Source organism: Leuciscus leuciscus (genome assembly GCF_965113295.1).
Source record: "Leuciscus leuciscus genome assembly, chromosome: 14".
In the NCBI taxonomy this organism is placed as follows: domain Eukaryota; kingdom Metazoa; phylum Chordata; class Actinopteri; order Cypriniformes; family Leuciscidae; genus Leuciscus; species Leuciscus leuciscus.
This window is the reverse complement of record NC_138738.1, coordinates 21961841-21981326: the sequence shown is the minus strand read 5'-3', so window position 1 is coordinate 21981326 and position 19486 is coordinate 21961841. Positions and strand designations below refer to the sequence as shown.

General features: G+C 41.0%; 2 protein-coding genes across 3 annotated transcripts in view; one reads left to right on the top strand and one right to left on the bottom strand.

Annotated features, from left to right (window-relative positions):
* Nucleotides 1–19486, bottom strand: part of septin9b (septin 9b) — a 100649-nt gene that overhangs the window by 65332 nt on the left and 15831 nt on the right. Inside the window, exons 1-2 of one of the 2 annotated variants that reach the window (XM_082136893.1) lie at nt 19078–19224; nt 1851–2115 (exon numbers count right to left, since the gene is read on the bottom strand). In XM_082136893.1, coding sequence (XP_081993019.1) covers nt 1851–2115; nt 19078–19099 — 287 coding nt within the window. In that variant the 5' untranslated portion in view covers nt 19100–19224. Of the gene's footprint in view, nt 1–1850; nt 2116–19077; nt 19225–19486 lie in introns of those variants that run through there. The other variant, XM_082136892.1, reaches the window with a different exon arrangement.
* Nucleotides 10132–11899, top strand: LOC309474420 (uncharacterized protein). Its single transcript, XM_082137000.1, has 2 exons — nt 10132–10690; nt 10889–11899. The coding sequence occupies exons 1-2, from the start codon at nt 10624–10626 to the stop codon at nt 11686–11688; spliced, it is 867 nt and encodes a 288-aa protein (XP_081993126.1). The 5' UTR covers nt 10132–10623; the 3' UTR covers nt 11689–11899.

Genomic DNA, 19486 nt, shown 5'->3' with positions numbered 1-19486 from the left:
CTCCACCCCGAGGTGGTGGAGCTGATATGGAGGGACTTTGGTCTCCCTCACGCATCCAGCTCCTCTGGGACTGGATGCTATGGTACAGACGTGGCCGAGGCTACGTCTGTACGCTTTTCCCCCAGTGGCTCTGCTCCCGGGAGTTCTGGAGAGAGTTCGCAGGGACCGGGTTTTCCTGCTTCTTATAGCCCCGCGCTGCCGGGCAGAGTATGGTTTCCCGATCTTGTGTCCCTCCTCGACGGGCATCCTCTGGAGCTTCCTGTCAGGAGGGGCCTTCTGTCCCAAGCAGGGGGCTCAATATTTCACCCCCGCCAGAACTGTGGAACCTGTGGGCTTGGCTTCTGAGGGGGCCCAGCTCATAGAGTCAGGTCTCTCAACTGAGGTTGTTGAGACCATTCTACAGTCCAGAGCTCCCTCCACGAGGAAACTTTATGCCCTGAAGTGGAAAGTATTCACTTCTTTGTGTAGTGACCGTCGGTTGGATCCAGTCAACTGCCCAATTGGTACAGTTCTGGAGTTCCTGCAGGACCGGTTCACTGCAGGTCTAACCCCGTCCACTTTAAAGGTTTATGTGGCAGCCATAGGTGCTTACCACATTCCTTTGGGTGGAATGTCTGTGGGGAAAGACCCTTTGGTATCTCGTTTCCCTCGTGGCACTTGGAGGTCCTCCTCCCTTTCGAAATCGGACCAGGAGGCGAATAATTTGCTTTGCCCTGTTCGGGCGTCAGACGCATATGTCCACAGAGCTGCCCTGTGGCGTAAGAGTGATCAATTGTTTGTTCGCTTTGGGCCCCCTAACAAAGGAGGTCCAGTGTCTAAGCAAAGGATGAGCAAGTGGGTGGTTGAGGCTATCTCACTTGCTTATGAGGCGGCTGGACAGCCTTCTCCTTTGGCTGTCCGGTCGCACTCTACTAGGAGTATGGCGGCCTCTAAGGCCCTTATATCAGGAGTATCTTTACAGGACGTTTGTGATGCGGCAGGCTGGTCCTCACCGCACACCTTCGTCAGGTTCTACTCATTATTGTCTTCCTAGTGCTGCGCAATTGATTTCACACAGGACAGACATTTGTAGCTATGGTGGCGTTGGTATAGACGTTCCCCATAGCGTCAATTCGACGCAACGCGAGTTCCCTTGAAAGGGAACGCCTCGGTTACGACTGTAACCTCGGTTCCCTGAAGAGGGAACGAGCGTTGCGTCACCTTGCCATATCTCCTTCATGCCTGTCAGCACGACTTCAGACTCTACGAAGCTTTCGTTTTCTGTTTCGGGCCGGCTTTTATAGCTTCCTGGTACGTGACGTCACCCGCCTCTGACGTTCCGCCACACCATTGGACTGATTTTACATGTGCTTCAAGACTTCATCACGCAAAGCGTTCCCCATAGCGTCAATTCGACGCAACGCTCGTTCCCTCTTCATGGAACCGAGGTTACAGTCGTAACCGAGGCGTTTTTAAACAAATTGAGTAAATTATTCAATGACTCATTTAAAACACACAAAAAGAAACTGACTGCTGTATTATGCATATTTGAATCTAAAGAACAGATTTTCTTAGTCTTTGATGCCGTAAATCCTGAAAACATCTTTGCATTTTTACTCTTCCATGTTCTGACTTTTCAGCATTATTGAAACCAGTCATCTAAGTGGCTATAGCCTAGTCTTATTTTATTTTTGTCTGTGAACCACAGAGCTTGCTCATTCAGCTCTCATTCTAACCAAAAGTACTCACAGCAAGACCACACAACTGGAATTGCTAGACAATGCCACACAAGAGAATTTTGGTCTTCTCAATAAAATCTAGTAACTGGGCAGTTATGTGAAAATTGCAACGATACATGTACTAGTTTATACCTGGGAGATCCTTCAATAGCTTTGCCGTTGTTGTTGGATGAGATGTCAAAGCCTAGCTCTGTCCTACGTGACACAGGTTCAGGGGTTCGTGCCTTGGGCCTCGAGGTGTCAGGGGTCTTGGTACCATTGGAGCCCAGTTCGTAATATCTTCCACTGGTCGGAGACATGGCTGAACGCTGAACATTGGATGGTACTCGGCGTGTGTGAGGTGATGAAGAGTGCGAGGAGGAGTCCACATCCTCCACTTCAAATGAGCGTTTCAGAGCTGGAGGAAAAGGTCAGATTGGAAAACTTTCAGATTGGAATTTAGTGTGTTAAATTCCTAGATTTATCTTCTGTAGTCAACACATGTATAGCCAACCATCAAATTCTAGAGAAAGATTTGAGGTTTGAAATACAAATTGTGTAATAATACAAAAGAAGCCATTCATTTGTACTCAACCCAACAATTATATTTTATAGTGTTAGAAAAGTAATGGAAGGCTGAGGGTATCCAGAATGTAAGGCAGGTCGGCCAAACCACAGCAAACATTCTGCAGATGGTAAAAGTGACATGGTACCCAGGGTGCACTTATCAGCACTGAAGAGTTACGAAACACCATTTTACTTTATAATGAATTTTCAGTTGGGTGGAACAGACAAATTCAGTGCTCTGGCTGAAGATTGGGCCTGAAACAGCAACAACGTGTACACAAATACACTTTATTTTAGATATCAGTAATTGTAAAAGAAAACAAATTACTGGATAAATGTATATGAATAAAAATATGAGCAACAACAACATGCACATTCATTCACAATGTACTGCAGTACCACCACACCCTATACGTAGAGTGCACAGTTTGCGTAAGGCCCCCATCTCTGTTGCTCAAAAAAAACTTTCATTCAATATTAACATAAACATAAAAAAATGCATTTTAGCGGTATGTTTTGGCTGGCTGCAAATTATCATAATTGATGGACAACTATGCCCGGGAAAAGACAACAGCAGTCTGCCGCTAAGAAGTGAAAAAGAAAAAAGCCCAAGATGAATCCTGTGCATCACTTTCTGGTATGTTCACAAACATGTGAAACTTTATATTTTTGGCTATTGAAGTTAATGGGTGAGATTAAACATGTTTAACTCCGTTAATATTTTGATTACCATCAACTCATCTGTCTGATTTGATACTAATGCAATTTATGTTACGTAATTTCAGTTATTTTAATGTGCATTGCATTTTATACCATGGTAAAGATATTTGTAGGGCTGTCATAATTCCTCAATTAAATTCAATTGCTTGATTTAAAAAAAATCCTTGATTGCAATTTACCTGTGTCAACTGACCACCAAAATACCAGAAGTGGCACATTCCACTGACGAGAATCCATTAACCGCATTATTAGACAATTTTTCTGAGGCTGCACAATATATTTGAAACCAAAATTTTAAACAACAACAATAGCCGTGTTTCCACTGTTGGGCCAAAAGCGAGCGTAGTGTGTGCCAATTCTGCTTAGGGCACCCATTTGGCCAGCAGCGGCCCTGATGTACTGTTTATCCTTGAAATAATTACTGGCAGCTAGTTCACCTTTTCTCAGAAGGTCCCATTTGAATTTCTTGTCTCTGGAGGTATTATTTTGCTTTATAAAACAAAAACATGTCTGTCCTCATGAATCCACACCTTATAAGACCATCACTTGGGTATGAGAGATTCAAAGATTTTCATAATATTTCAGTCAGACTGAAAGGCAATCGCAAACCAATTGTCAATCGCTGATCAAAATAATTGCAGATCATTTTCATTGTTCTGTTATTCATTTTCTTGCCACACCTGCTAATAGCAAGTGATTTATGAGGATAACTGACCACAGAAGGTAAAAAGTACAAAAATGAACATTCTCCTATGTAAAGTTTAAAGACAGTTAAACTGACAGTTGCAATGGATGTCTTTTATTTGAATCAAGCACATCACATACTTCAGCTAAGAGTAGCGTTGTAACAGTTCTATGTTTAATCATGTTTGCTTTTCTCAAATTTACCAAGTTCCCCAAAACTTGCATTCGCTGCTAGGTAAGTGTTATTTTAGACTTTTTTGGTCTATTTTGGTCTGTCTTTATTGGATGCTTCTCAAAATTGTTCTCATTTTTTTATGTATTTATTGTAAAGACACCTTAACCCTCTCAAATTTTCTACTTGTGTTTTATCTCCATGGCCGCAACCGTACAGTATGCACTAAGAACACTCTATTCTCCCAATAAACTAAACATCACTCTGGTCAGATTAATTTTAGACAAGAAAACTTAGACTCAATCATAATTGTCTGCCTCAGAGTGCTAAACCGAGAAACAAATTCATATTAGGTCATATCATATTAGTAAAGTGGCATGTTGTGCGCTGTTTTGTCATGCTTGTCTGCACCCAGATGTCCTGTTTGGTGCCAGTGCCTGAATGCCAGCATCACTGTTGGAGTGATTAAGATTGTTGGCTGCATCGCCAAAGGACTTCATGCTTAAGATATATGTGGGATAAGTGTAACAAAAGCAGCAATGCTGCTATTCTTTAGTATTTTTGCGGCTAACCTTATTGTATATGCATTTGCACTGCTCTTACTAGATTGTGTTGGTCATCATGGAAATGATGTGTTATTCAATTTGCTCGTCGTCAGTAGATCACGGAATCACACGTAGAACTTTCCATTCAAATCTGTGCTTTTTTGTAATTGTGCTCTCACTCTAATTTGCCGGTTTATTAAATCTGGCCCCTAGTCTTATATTCCCTTTTTGGAGGAGTCAACTCTTTGAATGGAAAACTATAAAATACTTCACATTTTTATAATGATGGAAAACATAGCTAAAACACTTGTGTGACATTTATTTTGACCTTTTACTGTAATGGCATCTGAATAAATGGTTAAACACAAGATTTGCTGAAAGACAGTATAATTTTATCTCACACACAGCTTGATATTAAACTTAATAGCAGACTGTCATAAACTTTGTCATAAACAATTTAATAAAATCTGAACTGCTCATTTAAGTATCTTGTTCACTTCCAGTATATGTTTTATAATCAAATCTGGATATGTGAATATGGTCAAAATAAACCTTACAGTCTAAAAGAGAACACATGGTTGTCCAAACCACTCTGCCACTGGATTCAAAATCCCACCACCCAGTTTTTTATAACTTGGGAGAAAACACAATTTCTGTAAAGTTGGGCCAGATATTCCAGAGACAATCTTTCCCAGAGTGCCAAGAAAATCCCTTATGAGTTTCTCACAGTCAGCACACAAATAGTAATGAATAAAGCATGCAACAACACAACATATACACTATGGCATATTATGTATGGCAAATGATTTCATTGTAATGTCACTCAGCACAAACTGATAAACTGTTAGTATTTGCAACATTTTGACTAACAGCTTCAGAGGGAATAATGGAACATCAGAAACCTTTCATAAGATTCATCTCCTGATTTGCAACGTTTCAAGCACTTTTCATTTTTTTCAGGTCACATAAATATTAGATTGTATTAGACTGTATTTACCTTTGTCCCAGACACAGTCCCAGTCCACTTGTCCCAGATGACTTCCATCATAACAATTATCTTTATTACATATATATATATATATACTGTATATATATTTTTATAGTTTTTTTTATTATTTTTATATAAAATATAGTTTGTACTGTATTTTGGATCAAATAAATGCAGCCTTGGTGAGCAGAACATACTTCTTTTAAAAACATTTGAAAAATCTTACTGATCCCAAACTTTTGAACGGCAGTTTAATATTATTAATTATATATAATCTAATCAAGAGTGAGTAAAAAAGAGTGAAAAAAACAAAACAAAACATTTGGTCATGTGGGTTTAAAAAAGAGACAGCATTAAGATGTGATGCATTGTTAACATTGTTAGTAAACAAATTAAATAAATGAGTGAGAGTGTGAAAAGTGTGTTTTAAGGAAGTTTAGTTTTTAAAAGGCCATGGGTTCAAAAGTGCCCTTACCTGAAGTAACACCAATTTACACAATTATATTCACATTTGACTATTACCTGAATTTCTTGAGGTTAGCTTCCAAATAAAACTTGTAAAAAACAAATAAAACAAATAAAAAAAAGTCATGCACAACCCACTGACCAGCCTTTCAGAAACCTGCTCCGACAACTGTTTGTGTACTAAAACAATATGCTTTTAAAAGTTATATGGAGTGACATTTGATGCTGTATCTACAGCTGTTTGGCTGGGTCGAGCATAGCCCATGAGCTCCTTTTGGCTTCAGTTTCTGAAGAAAAGCCAGAATGCTTTTCAGGGATTATGGGAGCACTCAGTTTGTCCATCCCACGCACCTGGAATTAAAGTAAAAATCAGAAGAAAAAAATAGGATCTGCAAAAAGGAAATCCATGCCAAAGCAATGTGTATGACAGCCTGTAGTTGTTCATGGATATCCTGTAAGCTCTTACTCCAGGCAAAAAAAATCCATTAAAATCTACTGTTTTCAGAAGCAACTGCTCCTAAACCAATTCAAAGCTCTATTAGTTTGACCACGCTAATTTGTGAAGCCCACCATACTTAGACACCAAGCAGATGTAAGATAAAGAAATAAACAGGCAATTAGATAGTTTGACTAACAAATAACTAAACAGATCTAGATGGTAAAAAGTTCAACTTTTGAAATCATATGACCTGAAGTTCCCCAGTCTCTCTTTTGAGCAGCACACAATCATTAGATTCAGAACCAGGCCAGCATATGTTAAAGCAGCCAACCTTCACCGAAGCTTTATTTTTCTTGGCTTTCTAACAAGGCCTCTGTGTCAAGGCTTACGACAGCTTTAGGGCAGACCCTACATTAAGATAGATAGACTTATATTTCCAGTTCCTTCATAGAACTAAAGAAGCATCAGCTTTCATTTGTCCTACTCCTCAGAAAAGGGCTTAGTGAAGGGAATATGGTGTCAATTAGGAGCCAACAGAAAACAGGCCATAATTTAAAGAAAAATTATAATAATAAAAATGTTGCCTACATAAAAGATCAGAGAACATTGTGAAAACAAAAGGGTTATGGGCAGTATTTGGCAAAAAGCATGTAAGGAAGCACATTTGGAAAATTCACCAGAATTAAAAACCCATATGGGACACATTACTTGTACGTTCAACATACTAAGATTTGGGATGCAATAATACAAACTTTGCACATACTACACTGCTGCAAAAGTTTTGAATCTGTAAGATGTTTTATGTTTTTAAAATAAGTCTCTTCTGCTCACCAAGGCTGCATTTATTTGATAAAAAAATAATAAAAAAAAATAAAAAAAACAGTAATATTGTTAAATATTATGACAATTAAAAAGATTCTCAAGGGTTCTCAACCCGAGCGGAAGAAGCCGCGGGGCGGGCTTCCGCACGGGGAGTGAAGGGATCTGAGCTATCAGATGAGGACAGAGAAAGTGCCGAAGCAGTCTCGATCACCTCTGCTAACTCTCTCTGCGAGCCCCACGATCTGAGCGGACACGGGACCCAAACCGCGGGGAGCGCGAGCCTGGCCGGCTTCATCAAATACAGCCAGGCGGGAGCGCAGCACTCTGATAGATAGAGCTTCACAGTGGCCGCAGGCAGCCCCCTGAAGGGCTGCCTGGGCGTGCTGCGCTCCCAAGCAGTACACACACATGTGTGTCATGTGTGTTCCCACCCGTGATAAAACAAGGGCAGGGATGCACACACTTTTTAAACTGCTCGCTTGCCATTTCATAAAATATATTTCACAAACAACACCAAATAGACGATTCACACAACAGAGAGCGCTTGTTGAAGAGCGAAAGCTAATGCTGTTGTGTGCATAGACAGTAAAAGAAATGGACACAGTGACCCCATAGACTTCAACAGAGACAAGTGAAGTCAATTAGAAGCACTCACTTCCTGATGGCTGAGCGTACTGCGCAGCTTCAAACTCGAGCTTGACGACGTAGATGTGACGTGAGCAACCTGTCTAACAGTTGTAAGTCTTCTAGCTGTGCCAAGAGAAATCTGAATCATTCCCTTCCGAATCTTGCAGACACGGAGAGTGTGAGTATGAGCTGTCCATGAGCTAGGAACAACTTTATGACTCTCTATGGGCTTCTCCCTTGACTTTATCTGACTTTATGCCTCCACGTCCCCCCGATTGCCTGCAAGCTTCTCCTCCTGTCTATACGGTAATTTCTCTACTGTGCGGCAGAGAGTCGCGTGGTTATGACGCAATAGTTAGCTTATTTTTACAAAAACGGCTTCTATGGGGCCATAGTGTAAGATACAAGGTAATGGAGCCTTTTATACATTGTCTTGTTTCTTTAGAAATAAACAATGAACAAATGGAGTCTTTAAAATGTAAAATTATTCGCTGTCAAAGTGACGCCAAAATGAACGGGAGTCACTGGAATGCTAACAGCAGGTGATGGCTTGTTAGCCAATGGATGCCCCCATAGAAGGTACGCTTTCCAGGTGCTGGATTACCCCCTTGGTTGTGTGCCGGCGTCCCTTTGTAGCTTCCGTGTATTCCGTCACATCACGCAGCGCCAATAGGATTGGATTAGTTTCATTCACACTTCAAACGCGTTACGCTAAGGGGCGTTCCCCAAAGTGTCGTCATCGACGCAGTGTGAGTTCCCTCGAAATCAAACAGACACAAACTTGTTGTACATAGTTGCACTTATTCTTTCATTCACATTCACAGTACAACCTCAATTAGGCACTTGCAATTTAAAACTTTGCGTCTTGACTTTTGAAACTGTTTTCGCGATATATCTGATGCATATATACATACGCGATATAGACTTGCAAAGTCAGTGCAGTGGCGGCCAGAGAGAATGGCGGGGCAGGGGGTGGGCGCAAAGGAGTCGAAAAACTGGGGAAGGTGACAAATAAAACGTTGTTTTCATTTTATTTCCTAGTTTCATCTGTCAGCTCTACTGCCCATTCACCAAAAAGCATAACCATGTTTCATTAGCCAAGAATTGGGGAGGACAAAGAGTGAGAGACTGGAAACCATTTACATATACAAGCTCACCCATCTAGTCACTCTTACGAAGATACTTGCCCGAGAGACAAACCCCAATTAAAGCCCCTGCTAATAAACAGGTGGGGCTGTGTCTGTCAGACATGGGACTGTGTCTGTCAGGCTCTACCTTACAGATGTAAAAGGAGCATAGCATTGCTTTAACATCCATTCTGAAGAAGTCCACAGAGACGGGAGTGGGTCACTTCACAACTCACCCACAACTCTTTATCCATATAGCTCTACTTTAAAAAATTAAAAAATGTATATATATATAAATATATGCTAATATATGCTATTAAAAGGGGAGCATAAGCCCTAGCTTAACCCCTATTCCTCGAAATAAGAGAAGAGTAACAGGTGACATTATCTATTCACCTGCCAGCTCCACTCACTGGATATCCATCGGAGAGCACAGCCGGCGTCTCTTCCCCCAACAGCTCGAGCAGCCATGATCGCCTTCTGCTCATCTCTTCATCTCTTGCAAGCTCCCTATTTATATGCTTGGGTGCTTTGTGTGACCTCATCATGTGTCCGAAACCGCTCCCTATCCACTATATAGTGCACTATATCAGGTGTCGGCCATTTTGTAGTGGTGTCCGGATTCTGAGTGAACGACATCATTCCAAACATTCGTTTACTACTTTATACCGATCCTCTCTGAATTCGAGTGTACATTCGATGTACACCTGCTGAAGCACTATTTCCCACAATCCAATGCGGAGAGGACTGAGTGTGCGTGAAAGTGCGGAACCGAGCGAGTTTAAACCAGAGATTACTTTACAGCTTTCTTATTTCTGCTTTAATATTTATTTCGTGCTAGTTTTAGGGATTTTTCTACCTTTTTCTATTAATCATTACTCAAATAAATCATATTACAATATAGAGACAATATTATATAGATTAATTTTATTAAAATATATTAAGGCATTAACTCAATTTAATGTGTTTTACTAACAGCCAGGTGTTTTAATAATTTGTGGCATTGTTGTTAACTCATTAAACAATGATAATTTGGTGGATGATTTAAAAATATTTGTTAATCATCTGTAGGTTGCGTATTCATTTCGAATGTAATCATAACGGTCACCTGAGGGTTTTATTTTATCCAATTTTATCTTAATGTGCAAGGTCACTCACTGTCCAGGACCGTGATTGTTATTTGCAAAAGTTAATTTTAACGGCAGTCAGTTCTCAGCTCCACACACACAGGAACCCAGACCGACCCCTTCCACAGCCAATACCCCTCTGTCCTCCTTTTCTTCACTAACCGAGGAAGAAGTATCTACACTTCTCCTCTCCAGTCACCCTACCACCTGCCCGCTTGACCCCATCCCCTCACACCTTCTACAAGCCATCTCTCCCACACTTCTACCATCACTCACACACATCATCAACTCATCCCTCCATACTGGCACCTTCCCTACAGCATTCAAGCAGGCTCGGGTTACTCCACTGCTCAAAAAACCAACGCTAAACGCATCATTTGTAGAGAATTACAGACCTATCTCTCTCCTACCATTCATTGCGAAGACACTTGAAAGAGCTTTCTTCAACCAACTAACATCCTTCTTGTCTCTAAACAACCAGCTGGATGTCAACCAATCTGGCTTCAAGAAAGGACATTCAACTGAGACTGCATTACTGTCAGTCACAGAAGCCCTACGGATCGCAAAAGCTGCTTCCAAATCTTCAGTCCTCATTCTCCTGGATCTGTCTGCTGCCTTCGACACGGTGAATCATCAGATCCTTATGTCCACCCTCTCATCACTGGGCATCACAGGAACTTCACTCCACTGGTTTGAGTCCTATCTCACAGGTAGGTCCTTCAAGGTCGCATGGAGAGGTGAGGTATCCAGAGCACATCAGCTGACCACAGGTGTTCCCCAGGGTTCAGTTCTTGGTCCCCTCCTCTTCTCCATCTACACCACATCACTGGGACACATCATACAGGCACACGGTTTTTCCTACCACTGCTATGCTGATGACACGCAGCTCTTCCTCTCCTTTCAACCAGATGATCCCACAGTAGCTGCACGGGTCTCAAGCTGTCTGGCGGACATCTCCACATGGATGAAGGAACATCACCTGCAGCTCAACCTGGCAAAGACTGAGCTTCTCGTCCTCCCTGCCAATCCATCTCTACAGCACGACTTCACCATCCAGCTAGAGTCATCATTAATCACCCCATCAAGATCGGTCAGAAATCTTGGAGTAACGTTTGATGACCAGCTGACCTTCACAGATCACATTTCAAAGACAGCTCGATCATGCAGGTTTGCACTGCACAACATCAGGAAGATCAGGCCTTTCCTAACTGAGCATGCAACACAACTTATCGTCCAGGCCCTGGTCATCTCTAGGCTTGACTACTGCAATGCTCTTCTGGCTGGACTTCCAGCATGTGCAACCAAACCCCTACAGATGATCCAGAATGCTGCAGCTCGTCTTGTCTTCAACGAGCCCAAGAGGGCCCACGTCACTCCTCTGTTCATCTCTCTGCACTGGCTACATCTCGCTGCTCGCATCACGTTCAAGGCACTGACGCTTGCTTACAGAACTATCACAGGCTCAGCTCCCTCCTACTTTCACTCACTCCTACGAGTCTACATCCCTACCAGACACCTACGATGGGTCAACGAGCGACGTCTCGTGGTTCCATCACAGAAAGCCACAAAATCACTTTCCAGAACATTCTCATTCACAGTTCCATGCTGGTGGAACGCTCTCCCCACCCTCATCCGGAATGCAGAATCCCTGACAACATTCAAAAGACAGCTGAAGACCAATCTCTTCCGTGAGCACTTAACCTTATAGAAAAAAAAAAGAAAAAAAAAGTTTTCTTTCCCTTTGAAACATCACTTATCAGGCTTATGCTACTCTGAATAAAACCTGAACTTCGTATTTTGAGCACTTCTTGCGTTGTTGTTGCTTTTGCCTCTTTATGATGACTCGCTGAATTTAGTCCTAATTTGTAAGTCGCTTTGGACAAAGGCGTCTGCTAAATGACTAAATGTAAATAAATGTAAATGTAACGGACATCACAGATTGGCTGACCCGTACACGCTCAGTAATGGATGGACGATCTGACAGGATTAACGTTAACGCCACCTCTGGTTGAGTGGCCTGACTTCTACACCTACCTGATAAAGAAACTGAGCTTAAAGAGAAACTGAGGGCATATAAATCTTTAGATGCCTATAACTGTACTAAATGGTCACGTACAAGACTTGTGTGGTAGCCTACGATCCGCAGTTCTGCCTTGCCAGCGCCAAGGCCAGAGAGAAGACGACAAGGTAAAGAGTGACATTACGGTGCAATTTTAATGATGTGAATATTTTCTAGAAATAAAAATTCCAGATACAGCATATTCATTGTTTAACTATGTATTTGATTACCCTTTCTTACCAGGTTCTTCAAAAAGTCTAGTCACAATCAATCAAAACAATGTATACAATCATAGATGATTCACAAATAATCACAATCATTTAGAAAACATTAGCGAGAACATTTTAAATTGGAGCCTGTACTCCGTCGATTCATGCACCAACAAGATGACATTTAATAACAATAATAATAATTTAAGCTCCTTATTATGTAGCCGAATCTATGCTGGTTTGTATTGGCCGCCTCCAGTTTTCCCTTTGTTTTGCCACCAGCTAACGCAGTGACGTAACTGTGAAGTCGGCTCGAAATTGGTCTATTCACTCACTTAATTCTGTTCACTCCTTGCAGATATAGTGCACTCAAATGCCATACACTATAGGGATTAGTGAATGAGTGAACGAGTGAGCGGTTTCAGACACATCTCTGGTTCCGAAGAGTTTTATAAGGTCTGACAAACAAAAACACTTAAAATACTTTACTTATACTATAGTACTGCTTTTGTGCATGCACATACTGTTCATACACACAAACAACCTTGAACTCCCTTGTGCATTTAAGGTGACTACAGTGTTATTGTAGGGGTGGTGGTACTGAGAGAAACTAATTCTATGCTACTCTTTCTCTGAATCTCTGTGCCAAAGCTGCGGCTATTCAAAGCCCTTAAACACCAGTGTTTCTGAAAGGTAAGACTGAGTTTTCTGTTATAAAATAGCAGAGTAATAATTACTGATATAATGTTGGTTTATGTGTGTGTCTGTGTACACGTGTGAGGTCATGAGTCATTCAGGACATCCCATATGCCACTTTAATGGAACAAGACCACTACTTGAGGGTCCGGTTTGGAGGTCACTGAACGCAGGATGTTCACTTTAAAGGCTGTAGAAATTACACAACCATGTGATTAAACTGCTGGATGAGTGAGTGTGCAGTTACTTTCAAAGTGATTCAAAATGTGTCCACAGATGCTGCCTGTGAACACGCACCATATATGTATCATTGTAACTAGGTCATTGACTGAAAAAATACATGCAAATTCACTTACTGTGTGTTCTTACACACCGCTGTGAAAAATAAGTGTGCTTAACTGTATTGAATGTGCACTTATGGTGTACTTCAAATGTTAAAAGTATGTTTCTTAAAAATTGTACTTGCAGATTATATTATATTAATTAAATAAAAGGGCACTAAAGTGTCCTTAAAGAGAGTTCACATTCATTGTTTCTTAACAGTTAAGTAGACCGTTAAAAAGAACAATATGTAATAATGTTAAATTTACTTTAAAGCACATTTTAAATCATTATTATAATCGTGTACACTCATGTTATGACATGTAAAGTACTTGATTATAACTGTAACTGTCGTGTGTTATTCAATATTCAATTTAAATTTAAATATTAATGTTAGTATACTGTATTTTAAATGTAATGAACAGCAACTTTATCATTACAAATGTATCATTGCGATTAAATATATGATATACAAGTTTCAGTAGAACTTACATTAAAGTATAATTTAGTTTACCATAAATAATCGTCAATACATTTCAAAGACAATAAAAGTAATGATGAAATTACATAAAAATATGTATTTAAGCTCTACTTAAGTGGGTCAAAAAGCACTCTAAAGTTATGCATTTAATATCATTTTTATCTTGAATACATTTTCATTTAATTGCAATTAACATGCAATGAAGTGCCCGAACACATTACATTCAGTTCACATTTAAGTATATTCTTTGTTATTCTAAGTATATTACTTAATAAGTACTCTACACTTTATTTCAATAGTCCACTTTAGACATTCTACTAACTATAAGTAACTTTACAATTACATGTCAACTAACTCTCAATAATTTGCAACTAAATGTCAACCAACTCTCATTAGAGTATTACTAGATAGGTTAGGTTTCGTGTTATCAGAATAAGTTTGCATGCTTACTCTGTTACTTATAGTTTGAATGTCTATTGGGGGACCAATAAAGTGTTAGCAGTTAGCAGTTTACTAATACTCTAATGACTTGTAGTTGACATACAGTTGCAAAGTTAATTTTAGTTCTGTTCTGTTCTTAGTTGTAAACTCTCAGAGAGTTTATCATGAGAATGGACATGACAATGTTAATGTATTTGGTCTTGGTGGAATAGATATGCTATGCTGCTGCTGCTACTGTTGTTACTGCTGCTGTTGATTATTTCTGCTGTTGCTGCTGCAGAGCAAGTATGGAGACTTGCTACTGCCAATACATATAGACATACTGCTGCTGCACAAATAGCATGCATTATACTACCTTACATTACCTCTATCTACCATTTTATAGGGTGTTCCAGTTTGGGTGTTCCAGTTTTTTTTTTTTTTTTTTTGCATCATGGCTTAAAGCTTATGAACTATGACTGTGTGTACCTGGTCACCTGACTAGATACCTTAAATTTATTGGCTTGACTTATGTGTATCTGGGTTAGCGAAGTCCAGATTTATTTAACTAGTGTCTTAGCAATGTGTACCTGGGTGCCAACCTTTAGGGCCCTATCTTGCACCCAGCACAATTGACTTTGTACACCGACGCATGTATCATTCCTATTTTGCACCCGCGCGAAGCGCGCTTTTCCCTCCACAGAAGCACGTCGCTAAACTAGGGAATGAACTTGCGCTCCCTGGGCGGTTCAGCGCAAAAAAGGAGGCGTGTTCCGGCGCAAACGTTCCCTCATGCTATTTTGATGGTTTAGAAAACAATTGCGCCACTAACCAGGAAAAAATAGTTTAATGTCAGTGGCGCGTTGCGCATGTTATTCATATGCTATTTTAAGGGCGTATGCTTGGCCATATTCAATGTAGCGCATGCACAACGCGCATACACTTTGATTCTCTCATCTACACAGAAGCAGCAGTTTTCATTTTTGCAAATCATACATTATTACGATAGATAGATAGATAGATAGATAGATAGATAGATAGATAGATAGATAGATAGATAGATAGATAGATAATTTATTATAAAAGCATACATCTAGCTTACACATTTACCCAAATTATCATCAAGCATAGCGTTAGTTCTGGCAGGTCACGTTAGTCAAGCTCGCATCAGCTGACCCTCAGCTGATCCACATCTACCTATGGTAATACGACACCTATCACCATATACATATATAAGCTCCTTCAGTATTAACAGCAGCAGCTATCGCGTTTCTCAGGAGCTAATTACCCTCCTCCATCCCCAGCTCCTCCTCTCGCCCTGTCAGGATTTGACATTCTGATTCCCCTTGAATCAGAATAATTATCGAATAATGTTGTACTTTAACATCTTGAATTAAATATATTTGCAAATTTTCATGTTGGTTCTGTTCTGTTTACCCCAAGGGGGATTATTTCTGCTCTCCCTGCTCTTATCCAGGCTGCATGGATGCGCAGGGAGTTCTCGCCCAGAACGGAACCATACCGCCAATCCAAACTGTATGCTAATTGTCAATCATATTTGACGGTAGTGGTCCTGACAGAAATACGCCTGTTTATCCGAAGTTAATTTGGGTGGGTTTCTCCATTTCAATGTAACTTCTCTCTTTCACGGCCGTGACGAGAGCGTTGCTCTCCTTGGCTGTGAACCGCTCCTGGCGCGCGCCTGGCAAATCCGCCATTACAATAGCAATGCGCTATGGAAAAAGCGCGTCTGCTCTTAAAGGGAATGTGAGATGACGCTCTGATTGGTTTATTTCACGTTACGCCCAAACCACACCTATGAATAATGAAGCTACTTCAGACCAACCCATTTTAGATTTGCACCTGGCGCAAGAGTCATTTATCCCGCCGGGAAAATAGCAACAGCGCCCAAGACCCTCCCACAAAGTTACTGGCGCTTTGCGCTTGACACTTGCGTTTCAGATCGTTAAAATAGGGCCCTTAGATTTATTTAACTAATGACCTAAACTAGCTATGTGTGCCTGAGCCAGTATGGCTGAGCAAATGTGCATTGTGTTGTTAACAAAGATATCATGTTGAAGCTGATAGAGATTAAGAAGAAAAAAACAAACAAGTTTGAGTTAAGGACATATCAGCCTGCGTATTTCAAGAGTTTCATGACAGAACTATGCATTTAGTTAAATGTCTAAAGTGGACTATTGAAATAAAGTGTTGCCTATATATGTACCTATATATGTGCAAGGCCAGTGGTGTGAGTGCTACTGCACTGCTAGAGTCCCACGGAGGTGCTCCGGAAGGATAAAAGGAGGAGTGACGATAGTGAAGGATGGGAGAGAGGACCAGGCCTGGGACATTTATGTTGTGTTTTATTATATTTATATGCAGCAGTCATCTGTGAGGGGCTGGTGCTTTACTTTCGTTTTGTTTTTTGTTTATTTTGTGATTAAAGTTTTACGTTGAATGTTCGCCGGTTCCCGCCTCCTTCTTCCCTGAACTTGAACCTTTGTTACATTGGTGCTGAAACCCAGGAGGAAGGAGGAACGCTAAAAAAAGAGCCCTCGCCGTTGTGGGAAATCTGCGATGCCATAGAGCAGAGCATAGACCACTGCAATGAATGCTCGAGGCGGTGGGCTGGAGTAACTTGCCGGTGGGACGGATCAACTCACTGCCGTCCACCTAGGTTGTGGATGGGCGGCTGCCGTCTGAGAGGGGACGGAGGAGTTGCTGCCGTTTGCCTGAGGCCGGAGCCTGTTGCCATCCACCATGATGGGGAGGTGCTGCCGGGTGACCGAAGCTGGAGGAGCCGTCGCCATACACCAGGGGCTGGAGGAGTCAGAGGGCAGTCCACCGAGGGGTATCCAGCGACACTGGCAGGCATCACAGAGGAGTTCACCCAGCTGGAGGAGGAGTGGATGGCAATGCGTTTTGGGAACTGGACACAGATTATTTTTTCCATTTTGCTCTCTCCTCTCTCTCGCCTCTATCCTTCCTCATACTTCCATCTCCTTTTCTCTCACCTCATCTGTCTTTATCCCCAGTTGCGGCTGCTGGGATGGATTAGAGTGCAGTCCCATTGGTGTCCCCCGGCCCGTGAAGGGCAATGGGTGTATGTGTTAAGCAGGGCAGGGGCAAGAGCCGTGGGAACGGAGCGAGCACTCGTGCCATCTAAAGTCCCTGGTAGGAGCTCGGGAATGATAAGAGGAGGAGTGACAGTGAAGGATGAGAGAGGACTAGGCCTGGATTTTATGCTGTTGTTTCATGCTTATATACGGCAGTCGTCCATGGGGGGCTGCAGCTTTACTTTGGTTTTGTTGTTTGTTTATTTTTGGATTAAATGTTTATGTGGAACGTACTCCGCCAGTTCCCACCTCCTTCTTCCCTTATCAACAAACCTTGTTACAATATATGTAAGACTTTATTTCGATAGTCCACTTTAGGCACATATACGATTTGTTCAAATTGCATTAGCACAACAAGCTTTCTCTGCTATATTCCACAGCAACGGCAGAGTGTTATCTACATGTAACACATGATCAGTGTTTCTCTCTGTGTGCTTGTTATCTTAACTATGCTTAAGTGTTGACAAGTAACATAATCTTGTGTCTGAGAGGAGACTCAAGGGTTAAAAAGTTCTGCGACATATCACTTCCAAAACAGTCCGGTTTGTTAATTGCCAAGGCAACATGGGCAAACCAATGGATACGCAGAACCAGGAAGTAGCTCTGCCCACAACTTCCTCGATAAAGCTGAACTTACAGTTCGGAAATCTGTTCCCATCCCTGATAACAGACACACACACACTCCACCACAACACAAACAGCTTTACACACATACTGTATGAGCACCTTTTAACACAAACACGCTTTCACAGACTCCATCCATTTCCTTGTCATCATTTTCACCACAAACTAAAGTTATATTTGAATCTACAGTATATATAATTTCCGGGTGCAGAAAAGCTCCAACGCCCCTCTGTGGTCACCTGTTAAACTGCATAGCAGAGCAAATTCTATACAGTTCTACAATGTTAGTCTTTTGATGTTGAAACACATACAAACAAATATTTGTCATTCTCAGTTTTAGATGACATTCTGATCAACAATACAAAGACAGAGCATAATGGTGTGCAAAAAGAATGGATGAAAAAAATACAAAACAATATACTGTATCAGGGTGTGTTCAAGGCGTGTGGCATTGCCCACTAACAGCTGATGTTACAGTAGCTCCAAAGATTTGAGGCATGCCACACAGCAAACCTCTCCCTGCACAGCTGCTCTGCGGTGTGATACTGACACAATCCTTATGGGATATTCTGCTGAGTAAGGTAAACCTTCTCACTGTGTCACTCTCACAAACATTCTCTAGTAACTTAGTGAAATTTACTAGGGAGTTGTCCACATTCAACAAAAGTATACTTTTAAATTGTTCTCCTTCACATTGAGCAATTGTGCCAATCACTTCATCAATGAACTGTGTTTAACGACAGTATTGAAAAAATAATTAATACTTAAAATGCAGAGTGAAAGAAGTAGAATGAGAAAACTCAAAAAGCAGAAACTAAAATCAGGTTCCACTTCCTTATTGATGAAATCACACCCATGGTCATGTGTCTTCCTTATAAAATGAAAAGCACAATCAAGATAGACCAAACATAATGATTTGTGCACTTAGATATATAGATAAGTAGATAGATAAAAAGGCAAATAGATAGACACAAATGGCACAGTACAGTTTATTCGGACCAACTACTGTACTTCTAAACTGATTGAATCAAACTGAGAAGAAACTAAGAGTAGTGCGTGTCACAAAAACAGTACTTTCTATACATCTCTCTAAAGACTAAATAAAAGTAAAGGGTGAATTTCAAAACGATTTACCAAGATTCCAAAAGAGCGAGAAAGATTTACTTACCAGCAATTCTGTCTCGCTCCATAGCTGGATTATGGCTCCTCACAGCCACATGTGGTTTCTAGCGTTTCTCCTCCTCTCCCTTTATTTGCAGACTTCCCCTTTTGCTTTTTCCGAGAGTTTAGTCATTCTCCCCCTCCTCTCTCTCTCTCTCTCTCTCTCTCTCTCTCTCTCTCTCTCTCTCTCTCTCTCTCTCTCTCTCTCTGTCTCTCCCTGTCCACTCACTTTGTTCTTTCTTTCTTTGAAAGATTTTTCTTTCTTTCTTTCTTTCTTTCTTTCTTTCTTTCTTTCTTTCTTTCTTTCTTTCTTTCTTTCTTTCTTTCTTTCCTCTATTTTCCTTCCCCAATACAGATCTTAAAATAGTTTCATTGACAAGCGCTTCCAATGGAACTGCACTGACATGTGCTGATCA